General features: G+C 36.9%; 1 protein-coding gene across 1 annotated transcript in view; it reads right to left on the bottom strand.

The window, feature by feature from the left end:
- C21H8orf34 (chromosome 21 C8orf34 homolog) overlaps window positions 1-14,199 on the bottom strand; it is a 357,039-nt gene that overhangs the window by 92,008 nt on the left and 250,832 nt on the right. The window contains exon 9 of the mRNA XM_061123439.1: window positions 5,353-5,438. Coding sequence (XP_060979422.1) covers window positions 5,353-5,438 — 86 coding nt within the window. The remainder of the gene's footprint in view (window positions 1-5,352; window positions 5,439-14,199) is intronic.

Below are 14,199 nucleotides of genomic sequence, written 5' to 3'. Positions count from 1 at the left end.
TGGAACAAAAAATGTAGTGAAAACAGGATGGACCTAGAGACTGTCATACAGAGTGAAGTAAGTCAGAGAAAAACAAACTTTGTATATTAACACATATACATAGGATCTAGAAAAACGGTATAGCTGATCTTATTTGTGAAGCAGAAATAGAGACACAGACGCAGAGAACAAATGTATGGATACCTGTGCAGGTTAAGGGCGGCGCGGAATGAATTGGGAGATTGGATTGATATATATACACTATTGATACTATGTATAAAATAGATAACTGGTGAGAACCTATTGTATAGAACAGGGGACTCTACTCAATGTTCTGTGGAGATCCAAATGAGAAGGCTATCCAAAAAAAGAGGGGAAATCTGTATACATACATACAACTGATCCATTCTGCTCTACAGCAGAAACTAACACGACATTAAAAACCAACTACACTCTAATTCAAAAAAAAATAAAAAATACCTTAGTGTTTAATGCTTGGAGAGGTGCACTTCATTTTTAAAGTGCTCTGAGTACACTGCTTATTACCAACTATTGGCAGGCACATTTGTGTAAACTATGTTGCTCTGTCGATTCCAGAGCAATTTTTTCTAAGTATTAATATAAACGATTTTCAAAATACAAGCTATGAGTTTTTTTGAGCTTTTCTGGATCACATGGAAAGGAAAATGATGTCTATTCCAGAGAAATTTTTTCCAAGTATTAATATAAATGATTTTAAAAATACAAGCTATGAGTTTTTTGAGCTTTTTTGAATCACATGGAAAGGAAAATGAGTCTCTAAATTTGTCAAATGTTAGTTTATCTCCTCCTTTGAGAGAAGAAACTGAAGAACAGAAATATAAAGTAATTTTATCAAAATCTAACAGTCTCTGGCACCACTTGCACTTGAAACTTAGCCTCTGTGGTCAATGGGGCCTGCCGGTAAGATCCTAGAGATCTCTAGGATTTGTCAATGATGTTTAACTTCATTTAATGACTTCCTGTCATTATTTATACTTTTGCTGTTTGTGTCACAACAGGTTTTTTTGAAGCACAAAGTTACACCTGCTCATAGAAATATTTGTTTATTGAGCCAAGTTCAATGTGGATGCATAGCTGACATAAAAATCACATTAGCACTTTGGATCTAGCGATCTGAATAACTTAAGTAGAAAAGAATGTACTGAATCAGACAGCGGATTTTGGAATTTGTTGATTAGTTCTCTAACATCTGAATGTGAAGAATGCAGGATATAAGAAGTTCAAGAAAGGAGCTTAAGCTTAATGAATACCTTTTTCCCCCAGTGAATGCAAGTAACTATAACCAACATATTACTGATTTCCTTGTTTAATTTTCTAAAAAATTTAAGTCCCAACAATACTCAGTTATAATGTAAATGTGATTGTTGAAGGATATATTATCTGTAGATCAGTGGATTGGAGTAGTTTTAATAGAATTCAAAAGCATGTGTGTGTGTGTGTGCGCGCTCAGTCGCTCAGTCGGCCAGCTCTTTGCAACCCCATGGACTGTGGCCCACCAGGCTCCTCTGTGCATGGAATTTTCCAGGCAAGAATACTGAAGTGGGTTGCCATTTCCTTCTCCATATCTATATATACATGTGTGTGTGTGTGTGTGTGTGTGTGTGTGTGTGTGTGTGTAAGGGGCAGTAGTTAACATCTGTTTTGTACCTAGTTTTATATTGAGCATGGTGGAGAACACAAGAAACTCTCAAGAAGCATATAATCCAATTGATGAGAGAACAAACACACAAGAAGTAATTTTTAAGAACAATTAGGGGCTGAAAACAAGAAAACATTTAGGTTTTGCTGTTGTCATATCCTGGCTATTGTAAATAGTGTTGCAATGAACACTGGGGTACATGTGTCTATTTGAATTATGATTTTCTCTGGGTATATGCCCAGTAGTGGGATTGCTGCGTCACATGGTAATTCTATTTTTAGTTTTTAAAGGAACCTCCATTCTGTTCTCCATAGTGATTGTATCAGTTTGCATTCCCACCAACAGTACAAGAGTATTCCCTTTTCTTCACATCCTCTCCAGAATTCATTGTTTATTTTTTTGTAGATTTTTTGTACATTTTAGAGTTTTTGATGATAGCCATTCTGACTGGTACGAGATGATACCTCACTGTAATTTTGATTTTCATTTCTCTAATAATTAGTGATGCTGAACATATTTTCATGTGTCTGTTTGTCAACTGTATGTCTTCTATAATCACAACATGGAAGCAACCTAAATGTCTATCGACAGAGGCAGGGATAAAGTTGTGAAATATATACATATATATATATATATATCATATATACAATAGACTATTACTCAGTTATAAAAGGAACAAAATTGGATCATTTGTTAAGACATGGATGGACATAGAGACTGTCATACAGAGTGAAGTAAGTCAGAAAAACATATATTAATGCATATATGTGGAATCTGAAAAAATTGGTATAGACGATCTTATATACAAAGCAGAAAGAGAGACATAGATGTAAAGAACAAAAGTATGGATAATCAGGGGGAAAGGGGGATGGGATGAATTGCGAGATTGGGATTGACATATACACACTATTCAAAAAAGAAAAAAGAAGAAAACATTGCTTGTGAACTGGACTTCAGAGAGACCTGACATCATCTTAACACACAGGATCTGAATAGGCAGATGACAAGAGAAAGAAATTACTATGAGTCAAAGAAGAATGGCTTAAGTAAATGGACACTTGCAAGAAGAGCAGAGAGGAGAAACCTAGTTGACTCTAAAAACTAATGGAGTGTCCACTAATGGCTAGCTTGGGGCCCCTAAGTTGCTAGTGACACAGTGTACACGTTTCACTGTCAAATATTAATGTCTGTCATGAGAGTGTTTCATCTTATCAGCACTAGGAAAGAGTTGAGTGTGCAGAAACTATTGCCTTCTTTTTAGTATTGTGTTACATTGGCCCTGGTTTATGTTCCTATGATACCTTATTTTTTAACATTTATTTACATGTTTTTAATATCTGACATATAAAAAGTATATTTAAAATATACATGCAAAATAATGTATATATTTAAGTTACAAATCACAATGATAAAATAAACACCCCAAATCTACCACCTGATTTAAGAATTAGAACACTTCTAATAACCTTCATATATCTATGAATTCCTTCCTAATCCCATCTCTTTTCTTCCCCATCCCTAAGAATAGCCACCATTTCAAGTTTTTCATTCCCTTCTTTCAATATAATTGTACCACTTAATGTATGTTTTCCTAAAGAATATACTACTTAGATTTACTAGTTTTGAGCCTTAGAAAAATGACATTCTATGACTGCTTTTGTTCAATCAATATTATGCTTTTTTATAGACAAATTTTATTTTATTGAAATATGAATTTTTACAAGTCCTTTTTTTTTTTTAAACAAATATGATGCTTTGAAGATTCATTCAGTTGTGAGTTGCAACCTACTCACACAAGACTGGAAGGCCCAAATGCCACTTCAGATGGGTGGCTTGAAGTCAGCGTTTATATTATATTTATATCATGGAAGGAAAAGGCAATGGCACCCCACTCCAGTACTCTTGCCTGGGAAATCCCATGGACGGAGGAGCCTGGTAGGCTACAGTCCATGGGGTCGCTAAGAGTCGGACAAGACTGAACAACTTCACTTTCACTTTCCACTTTCATCCACTGGAGAAGGAAATGGCAACTCACTCCAGTGTTCTTGCCTGGAGAATCCCAGGGACAGGGGAGCCTGGTGGGCTGCCATCTATGGGGTCGCACAGAGTCGGACACGACTGACGTGACTTAGCAGCAGCAGCAGCATATCATGGAAACCAGAAATCTCTACAAACCAGGGCTTTTCATTTTCAGACAGCTGTTAACATTTACCAGCATTCCACTTATATCATCCATCCTATGAGTGTAGCTGACATGCATTCAGTTTCCCACAGTATAACAATTCCACAATTTATCCATTTTCCTGTCCACCATCACACTAACAAATTTGCTTACATTTCATGGTACATGAGACTTGCTTTCTAACATATTTATCCAGAAGTGAAGTTTCTGGGCTTCACTCAGATTTTAGGATAATGGAAAACTATTTCCAAAATTGTTTATGCCCCAGCTGTTGTATGATTTTCTTTTTGTCTCTGTCTTCACCAGCACTTGATTTTGTCAGATTTCTCAGTGTCACGTAAAAAGTCATAAAACAGCATCTCTCAAGGGCCTTACTTTTCCTTGGTTACTAGAGTAAAACATTTTTCATATGCTCATTGGCCATTTGTGTTTCCCGTCCTGTGAAATATATATTGCTTATTTTTCTATTGGTTTGCTGATCCTTTGTTTACTGAATTATAGATACACTTTACATATCCTGAATATTAATCTTTGATCAGTGACAAATATAGTTTCCTATTTTGTAGCTTATCAACCTCTTTTTTTTCTGCCATTTTTTGATGAATAAGAATTCTTATTCTTATTAAAAATTAAGTGTTAAGAATTCTTAACACTATTGAGCTTTTTTAGTGTTTAGGAATTTCTGCATCTTGTTTAAGATGTCCTTCTCTAGCCAGGTGTAAGGAAAATGTTTTCCCATAGTTTCTCTTCTAATTATTACAATTGGATGTATGGGCTGCTTCCGGGTAGAACAATGAATGATGAAGCAGTGATATACCTTACATGCCACTGTAGTGTCATTACATGTACTTATTTATATATTCAGCAAACATCTTGAAGTGCCCTGGCATGAACTTAATATGCTAAGCCAAGGAGTTTGAATTTTGTTCTATAGAAAATGGGGAAGAAATAGCAATTTCTTCCCTTTTTTATTTTTAGAAATATAATGAACCAAATGGGTGAGATTGTACAAGGAAAATCTATTTACTGAGCTCTTACACTAGATGGCGAAGGACAAAGGCATAGACTAGGCAGTCTTGGGGAAAACGAGACTGGCTTGGTGACAACGACATGATTTGAGTTCAGTTTAATATAGGGCTGAGAGAGGTGAAAGTAAATCAAGTCTGATATTGACAATCTGCCCAGAAGACTGAAAAGATCCACAAAACGAGAATCGGAGTAGGTGATTTAAGTTCCAAAACCAAGTTGGAATTAGTGACAAACTCTGAGAGTAGAAAATGTAGTCACCCTGTACCTAAAATAGGCACAGGAATTAAGAGGCTGCTTCTCACACTTCTTTTTCTCCTTTGCCCTTAGCTTCCTGATACACAAAACCTGCAGGAGTGGTGGGCAGATGACTGACAGCTATGGTGATTTGGTGTAGGCAAAGATGCTTGGTCTAGTTTTCTTTTTAAAGACATCTTTAACTGACACTAAAATCACAATATATCTTGTTGGATTTAAAACTCACCCAAAGAATCTGGGACTATTTCATCTGGAGATTGAAGTATTTGTGAAGTCTCTTCTGTCCTTTCTGCCAGGTTATCTCCTTGAAGCCTAAATGATGAAAAATGGTTATTGAAACCTCCAGTAATGTTGACTTGTGAAATGTGAACTATATATTATTGGGAACATGACTATGAACTTCTAAATTCTAAAACCAGGCATGCTTCTTCCAAGTAGAAATAAAGCTTTACTGAAATCTTTGTCATAGTGTTTTTGCTTTTCTAACCTTTAAGGAAAAGGCTTTCATCTTTTCTCCTGTATCCATGGGAAGATTAGTCTAGGTAGAATCTGCTTTTCTACTTAGCCTGACTGAGGAAGGTTTATAAGTAAATATTTTCACGGACACTGCAATGGGGAAGTGAGTGGAAGAAAAGCAAGCATCCAACATAGCGTGCTCGCCTGACTTCTGTGTCCAGGGGCCTGAGAAGGTTTCCATGGTTACACAGAGGTTCATTAAACACAGTTTTCCAAATCAACCAAACCTGAGCTTAAAGGCCTGCAGGTCAAAATCTGTTTCATCAGGGGGCATGAAGATTCAATACGTGGATGGCCCAGGGTTCTCAATGACACTGGCTCTTCTTCAGGAGAGGAAGATTGCATGGGGACTTTCATGACAATAGATTTCTGAGCTTCTGTATCCTCACCTCTGTAGTGAGGTTAGTCTGGGCTTAGTTATACTGTGAAAGCACTCTATGAAAAGAGGTAGAGCTCATCAATAAATGTGGGAACTCTGACCTAAGTAAGCAGAATAAGCTCTGCTAACATTGGAGGACAGTATATCAAATAATTCAGAGGTTGGAGGTTTCTTCCAGTGCCCTTACTTTTCCTTGTAATTCCTGATGGGGAGTGCCCTCATGGGAGAGTATTAATGAAAACATGACATATACTATTAATATTTAAAAAAATGCAAACTCAAATACAATCCATAACTATACCAGAATTTTTCATAGTTAAAATCTTCAACTCTTTTATATCTTTATTTGTATATACCACAGTGGAATCCAATAATGTATATGCATGACTTTCTTGATCTTTTGTATAAGGATAAATATTGTGCATTATATTTTTATTACTACAATAATAAATTTTACACATTTATGTATGTATTATACATTTATTGTTGGTGGTGGTGGTTAGTGGCTCAGTCATGTTTGACTCTTTTGTGATCCCATGGACTATAGCCCTTGAGACTCCTCTGTCCATGGAATTCTCCAGGCAAGAATACTGGAGTGGGTTGCCATTCCCTTCTCCAGGGCATCTTCCCAACCCAGGGATGGGGACAAAAGCCACGTCTCCTGCATTGGCAGGTGAATTCTTTACCACTGAGCCACCTGAAAAGCCCCATGATACATTTATACTTACATATTATCTTCTATACACAAAGTTACTATGTTATATAAGCTAATTAAATAATTCTCAAGAGTAATTTGCTGATAGTCTTTTAAACTCTTCAGTCAAAAATCTTACACTTTTAATTAAGTTTTAATTTTTACTCTAAAAAAAAAGGATCATTTTTAAGTGACTGATTTAGCTACATACTTCTCAAATCTGCCCAGCTCCTTTTTTTTATTTTGTTACTTCTAATAATTGGGGTAAGTATTTTACTCAACATCAACATCAAATATTCTTTTTTCCTCAAAATTAGCAAAGAGAGAATATATGTAGGTATACAAGACATTGAAGCATGTAAATAAAGATTATTATTAAAAATTGACAATCAGTTCCAACACATTTGGGTATTTAACATTAGGTTAAAAACTTAAATGAAGACTCCCCTCTAAGTCCAGTGGTTATGACGGCACACTTCCAACACAGAGGACATGGGTTCGATCCCTGGTTGGGGAACTAAGACGGTACTTGCTGCATGGAGCTGCCAAAACATTTTAAAATACCTAAACAGAAAATAAATCTCCAATAAAGGTAGAATGAAACAAGAAATCAAACCTAAGTTGCAATTTTTTTAATTCATTGCAAGCTTCAATAAAAACAAATACTTGTTTAGTATTTATCAATATGCTCAATAATAACCCAAATGTTGTGGCAATGTAAAGAAATAGGAACGGTCCTCGATTTCATGGAGTTCTCAATTTAGCTGAGTTGAAAAGAAAAATGACCAGGATAACAACCAACAAATTGGGTGGCCTTGAAGCTCCTCATTGTTGTCCAAACAGTGCCCTCCAGACACCTTTAGAGTTGAATTCACCGTGACTTGGCATCAACCCCACTGAGGAATGCCTCTGAGCCCCGCTATCCTTGAGTGGTCTGCCAATGTTTCCCAAGATGAAATCCACACAGCACTACTTCTGTAAGAGCTTAATAGGTGCTATGCAAACAAGGGTTGTGTGGGCAAGTCCGGGAAATACAGTTGCAATAAAAGTTAAATCACTTTTTTTTTTTAACATTACAAGAGTTGTACTCATACCCTCAAACATTTTCTCTTTGCTTTCTGAAACTCTCCTTCCATATTAAGCACTCTTCTATATTCTCAACCTCTAAATAAAATGTTTCTTGCTCCTCCTGTCACAAGGAAAGCCCTTTCCTCATCTAAGAATAGGACATCCCTTTTCCCTCTAAGAATATTATAGTGCCTCCTCTTCAAAGGAGGCTGTGTAGCCTGTCAACCTCAGCTAACAGAGGAGTATAAAGATTAACCTGTTTTCTCTCTGCCTGGGAAGACTTTGATCAGGCTCAAAATTTTCTTCTTCAAGTGTCACTATTATCTTGAATGAAATTTGTGTTCACGTATATGTACCAATTTCAAAGTCCTTCAGTCTCAAATCTGGAGACTTTCCTTGCATTTCACCTTCCTCAACCCAAGGACAGATAATTCAATTGCTCTGTCAGAAATCTTAAAATCCAGTGTTCTGTTCTCTGATAACAAACTCACTTCCTTTAGGCTCTTTCACAAACTCAGCTTTCTTATTTATTTAGTTTTGGCTGCACTGGCTCTTTGCTGAAGCGGGTGGGCTTTCTCTAATTGCTGCTCACAGGCTTAGTTGCTCCACAGCATGTGGGACCTTAGTTTCCTGACCAGGGATTGAACGTGCGTCCCCCACATTGAAAGACAGATTCTTAACCACTGGGCCATCAGGGAAGTTCCTCAACTTCCTCTTCAATCAAATACATATCTTCATCGTCTCTCAGTTCTCTCCTGGGTTTTGCTCCTCTCCTGATTTCCTTCCTGCCCTACTCAGATGGGACCTATTGTCCCCTGAATCCCCATGCACCCACATCTTTTAGTCATTACTGCCATCCAGACCCTAATCCTGTATTAACCTGTCATTTTCGTTCACATGGCAACTGAAAACTACTGGTAAGTATTATGACACTCTAGGACTGATGAGTACAAACAAATCAATAGTTACCAACTTTAAACTTCAGCTTCTTGGTAGTTTTTCTTCCATTCCTTTCAAAGTCTTAAAAAATACCACCCCTCTTTTGTGTCCATCCAAAAAATTATGTAATCAAAAATAAAGACCTTCTACTCCCAACTCACAGAGCGCCTACAGAAGTATCTTTACCCTGACCTGTATTCACCACCTTCCCAATTCACAGAGGGTGAGGGACCCTCTCCCCCGTCCAAGGCTTGGATCATTCATCAGGCTGGTGATTTGGGTCCCATCATCTCATCTGCCTCTTGGATCTTCATTTATTTTACTCACCACCACTCATTCTGCTCATCTCTATGGTTCGTTTCCCACAGCATAGAAATAAGCTCACTTCTCTTTCAACCTTAAAAAAACAAAACAACATCCCTCCCATAATTATCTAAAACATCTACCTATTGCTTTTTCTAGCTCATTATTCTTTGAGCCAAACTTCCTAAAAATGCTTCCATCAATGCCTTTTTAAAAAAATCAAAGTATAACATAAGACATTCTATTAGTTTCGAATGTACATCATAGTGATTTTATATACATACATATATATATATAAATATATATATGTATATATATATATATATCAGTCAGTTAGTTCAGTCGCTTAGCCGTGTCTGACGATTCTTTGAGACCCCATGGACTGCAGCATGCCAGGCCTCCCTGTCCATCACCAACTCCCAGAGTTTACTCAAACTCATGTCTACTGAGTCAGTGATGACATCCAACCATCTCATCCTCTGTTGTCCCCTTCTCCTCCCACCTTCAATCTTTCCCAGCATCAGGGTCTTTTCCAATGAGTCAGTTCTTCACATCAGGTGGCCAAAGTATTAGAGTTTCAGCTTCAGCATCAGTCCTTCCAATGAACAGTCAGGACTGATTTCCTTTAGGATGGACTGGTTGGATCTTCTTGAAGTCCAAGGGACTCTCAAGAGTCTTCTCCAACACCACAGTTTAAAAGCATCAATTCTTCAGTGCTCAGCTTTCTTTATAGAAAGCTGAAATATGTATATAAATATATATACACATATACATTTTGAAATGGTCACTGAGAGAAGTATAGTTATCATCTGTCACCAAGCAAAGTTATTACAATATTACTGACCATATTCCTTATGCTCTACTTTGCATACCCATGACTTACTTCTTTTATAACTGGATGTTGGTATCTCTTAATCTCTTTCACCTATTTTGGCTGCCCCTCAACCTCCCTCCCCTCCAGTAGCCAACAGTCTGATCTCTGCAACTATGATTATGTTTCTGTTTTGTTTTTTTCATCCCTGTTTTGTTTTCTAGATTCTATGTATGAACATGTGAGTTGTTCCCATATCTTGGCTATTGTAAATTACAAATAATGCTGTAATGAATATATGGGTGCAAATATCTTCCTGAGTTAGTGTTTTTGTTGTGTTTCCAGAGAAATACTCGGAAGTGGAATTGTTGGATCACATGATAGTTCTATTTTTAATTTTCTGAGGAACCTCTGCGCTGTTTTGTATAGCAGTCACACCAACTTCCATTCCTACCAACAGGGCATGAGGATTCCCCTTTCTCCGTATTCTTTCCAGCACCTGTTATTTTTTGTGTTTTCGATAATAGTTGCTCTGACAACTGTGAGGTAGTGTCTCACTGTGGTTTCGATTTCCATTTCCTTGATAATTATTGATGTTGAGCATCTTTTCATGTGCCTGTTGGCCATCTACATGCTTTCTTTTTTTTTTTTTACATGCTTTCTTTAAAAAAAAAAAAAAAATCTATTCAGGTTCTCTGCCTATTTTTTAAATCCAGTTTTTTAAGTTTTTAAATTTTGAGTTGCACAAGCTCTTCACATATTTTAGATATTAACTCTCCACCAATGCCTCTACTTCCACAGTTTTAATTCACCCCTCAAGCTATTTTAATTTGGTTTGTCCTGCTACCATTCTGAGACAACTGGCTATACACTAAGACTGCCTGATCTTCTACTTGCCACACACAGAGGAAAACTTTCTGATCTTGTTTTTATTTTACTTTCAGTTCTACTTTGTGTGAACACTCTTTTCCCAGTCTGTACCATCTCCCTGAATTAGTTCACCCACTCTTATGGTTTAACTGCATGTAGGGTGGTTTTTCAAATCTTTATCTTGAGTTTTCAGCCTGAGATTGGTATAACCAAATACTAATTGGACAGTTTAATTGAACTAACCAGAAACATCTCAAAGCAAATTGTACAAAGCAAACTCTTCTGCATCATACCCTGCCTTGTATGACACATAGCTAATCAATCTCATTCTTATTAATTACATTTCCTAAAGGAATTTCCTGAATCCAGCATTTCTTTATTCTACTACTACAATCATGCTGTGCATCTTGACTTGCTTGGGTTATTACATAGTTTCCTTGATGATATTTATACACAGAAACTGTCCTTCAAAAATTCATTTTCCATATGGCTACCAGAAAATTCCAAACAAATCCTCATGCTTTATTATTCTCATGCTTTAAATATTTTGGTGCAAGGGATTTTAACACGAGTATTCTTAAGGGACCCATAAACAGGTTTCAGGGGAATCACTGTAATTCACAATAAATGGAATAAAATGTTTTTGGTGGATGGCCCTTTTTTGGACAGGGAGACAGTAACCTCAACCAGATGCTCAAAACTAATCTTTGACTCAAAAGACTTTAAGAACTAGCATTTTTACTGGAGTCTCTTGTGCAAAATGAGTAATGGTTTCCTTACCAAATCATTCAAATCTTTCTATTGCACAACCCCTACCTGTGTCTGCAACTTCACCTTCTTGGATATTTCACCATGGATTTTATATTCCATAAACTCCAATCTGCTTTTACTTTTGTGAAGATATTTTATTAAGCCTCTCTGGCTTATAATTATCTCTGGCAGAATTCACGTTCCCCTCATTTACTATTTGGCTTAATCCTAGGTTTTAAATACAGATTCTCCTTTTTTCAGAAGTTTTTCTTCAAGAAGTCCTAGTACCTATGCAAATCTTTACCATAGTTCTTACTTTACTATGTTTTGTATTGCTTTGATGTCTATCAACACACACCAAGTGTCTTAAAGATGAGTTTTATTTTTCATATTTTTATGTCTCTAAAGCCTAGTTCAGATTGAGCTTGATACCTTGCAAACTCTGAGAGAGAATTCTTAAGGTATTTTTTAGTGATGAGCTCACCTTAGAGAAAAGGAAAGGAAAAGGGGACCCAATCTATGTGTAAGGAATTTTCTACAGAATACCTGAGTATATTTACAATTACATTCTCTTGAAAAGAGGTAAAAATTATCCTGCATTTCTTAACCTGGTTCACCCTAATACAGAATGTAAACCAGAGGCTTATGTGCAATCCAATTTATGGTCTGGGGGGGGGGGGCAGGAGTGAGGGACACAGAGTAACACATAAAAGAAGAGAAAGGTGTGTTATTGAGTCATATGCTTTACCAGTTGTTGCTGCTCAATCCCACAAGAATTCTAAGGATCCTTGCAAAACATGTCCACTTGAAGAATGACAGCATAGAGCATTTATCCATAGCCTCCTGGTCAAGGGTGGTCCCTGATCATTGATCTCCCTGATCTTTTCAGTTGTGCATACATTAGTTTAGAATGATTCTCACTGGTCATCCCAGAGCAGGAAATGAGATGTGAAAGATACCAGTGTAACTGAGATGCTAAAGTTCTCACATGCACAAAGCTGGCTGCTGCAGTTAGAAGAAGCATATGTCAAAACAGTTGCTAATAAAAGTTGGGGCATTTTAAGTGAGATACAAGCAGAGGTGATAAAGATAGCAAATGTGTTTGGATTTCAAACAAATGAATCAGATTTCATTTTAATTGAACTGACCAGTATGCCTAGGAAAAATCTCCAAGTTTATGAGTCAACAGTCACCTTCCATTGACTCAGTCTTAATGGTGAATAAGCCAATGAAAGAAAGCATCCTCAGAGACTACTGTAGTGCGTATCACAGCCTATCATAGTACCAGGCACATGTGTGTGATCAATAGACATTTGTTAAGTAAACGTTGCCAAAAAGTCCCTATGTCTTACCAAATAGACTTAAGGAAGATGGACCAGTCAAGGGGAAACATGGAAGCTCATTCAGGAGACTGGTCGCTATAGCAGTGATTCAAATTTTGCTTGCTTAGTAATGTTTTGAGATCAGCTGATTCCAATGTCTTGCTTTGTAAGAAGAAACAGGAAACAAAAACCAGGGCCAAGTAGCCGTCCAGTCCTAGTCCAAAATATTGGTTAAAACACACCACCAGCAGCCATATACATTCTGGGGGCAAGGCTTGAATAGTGTAAGCAGTGGGAGGATAGTGATGAGTGCTACTTCATTTTTATACTTTAAAAAAAAATCCAAAACACTCAACATTTTTCTTTTTTAAAAGCCTCTGGTACCATCGGTTCAGTTGAACCATGTGATGTGACAAGACTCAAATAAGTATATTCTTAATTTTTCACATTTGGCCTAGAAGACATTCAGTCATCTTTTTGTTTTCACGCTATCATGCTATGTATTCTATACTTCAATCTTCCCTTAATACTTTCTGGAAGAAAGCAGCATAAGAAAGAAAGAAAGTGAAGTCTCAGTCATTTTCGACTCTTTGCCACCCTGTGAACTGTAACCTACCAGGCTCCTCCGTCCATGGGATTCTCCAAGCAAGAATACTGGAGTGGGTTGCCATTTCCTTCTCCAGGGAATCTTCCCAACCCAGGGATCGAACCTGGGTCTCCCGCATTGCAGGCAGACGGTTTATCCACTGAGCCACCAGAAAGCCCTAACTAAAGAGTAAACACTCTTCAGATTTTTTTTTTAAAACCAAATTGAATGCACTATGGCATGCATAAAATTAAATGCCAAGTTAACATTTCTAACTTTTCTAGTTCAGAGGAGATGATGAATAGAATCTGGATTAATTCAAGAAATGTTAATGGAGTAGGTGGTACTTGCACTGGGTTTTGAAAATGCTGAAGTTTGATTAAGTGAAGAAAAAGAGGAAGGGTGTTCCAAGGAACGAGTAGTGAAATAATGCAGTACACTTACTTTGGAAAAAGAAGTCTCCCTTGAGGGGGGAAAGATGAGAAAAGAAAAGAGAGAGAGAAAGGGAAAACCAAGTATAACAAAAAACTAATAGCTTCAGTGAAAGTAGTGTATTGAAAGCAACAAACATCTAGATTATAAAATGTATTCAGGTGGGATCTTGCAAATTAAACAAAAAAGATGTAGACTTAATGAAACAGGAAACTGTGAAAGTTTTTAATTATTGCCTAATATAATAAAAGCTGCACTAAGAAAATAATATTAATTGGGGCCTCTTGGAAGGCCATTTGGGAAGCTTTTACAATAAACTATAAATAGAAGATCAAAAGCAGGTAATAAGGAGGAGGGTCTAGGCAGGTGCCTACAGTGGCCCAAGCACTGTTTCAGTTTGGGG

Source organism: Dama dama, chromosome 21, assembly GCF_033118175.1.
Source record: "Dama dama isolate Ldn47 chromosome 21, ASM3311817v1, whole genome shotgun sequence".
Classification (NCBI taxonomy): Eukaryota; Metazoa; Chordata; class Mammalia; order Artiodactyla; family Cervidae; genus Dama; species Dama dama.
This window is presented reverse-complemented; position numbering and strand designations above follow the sequence as displayed.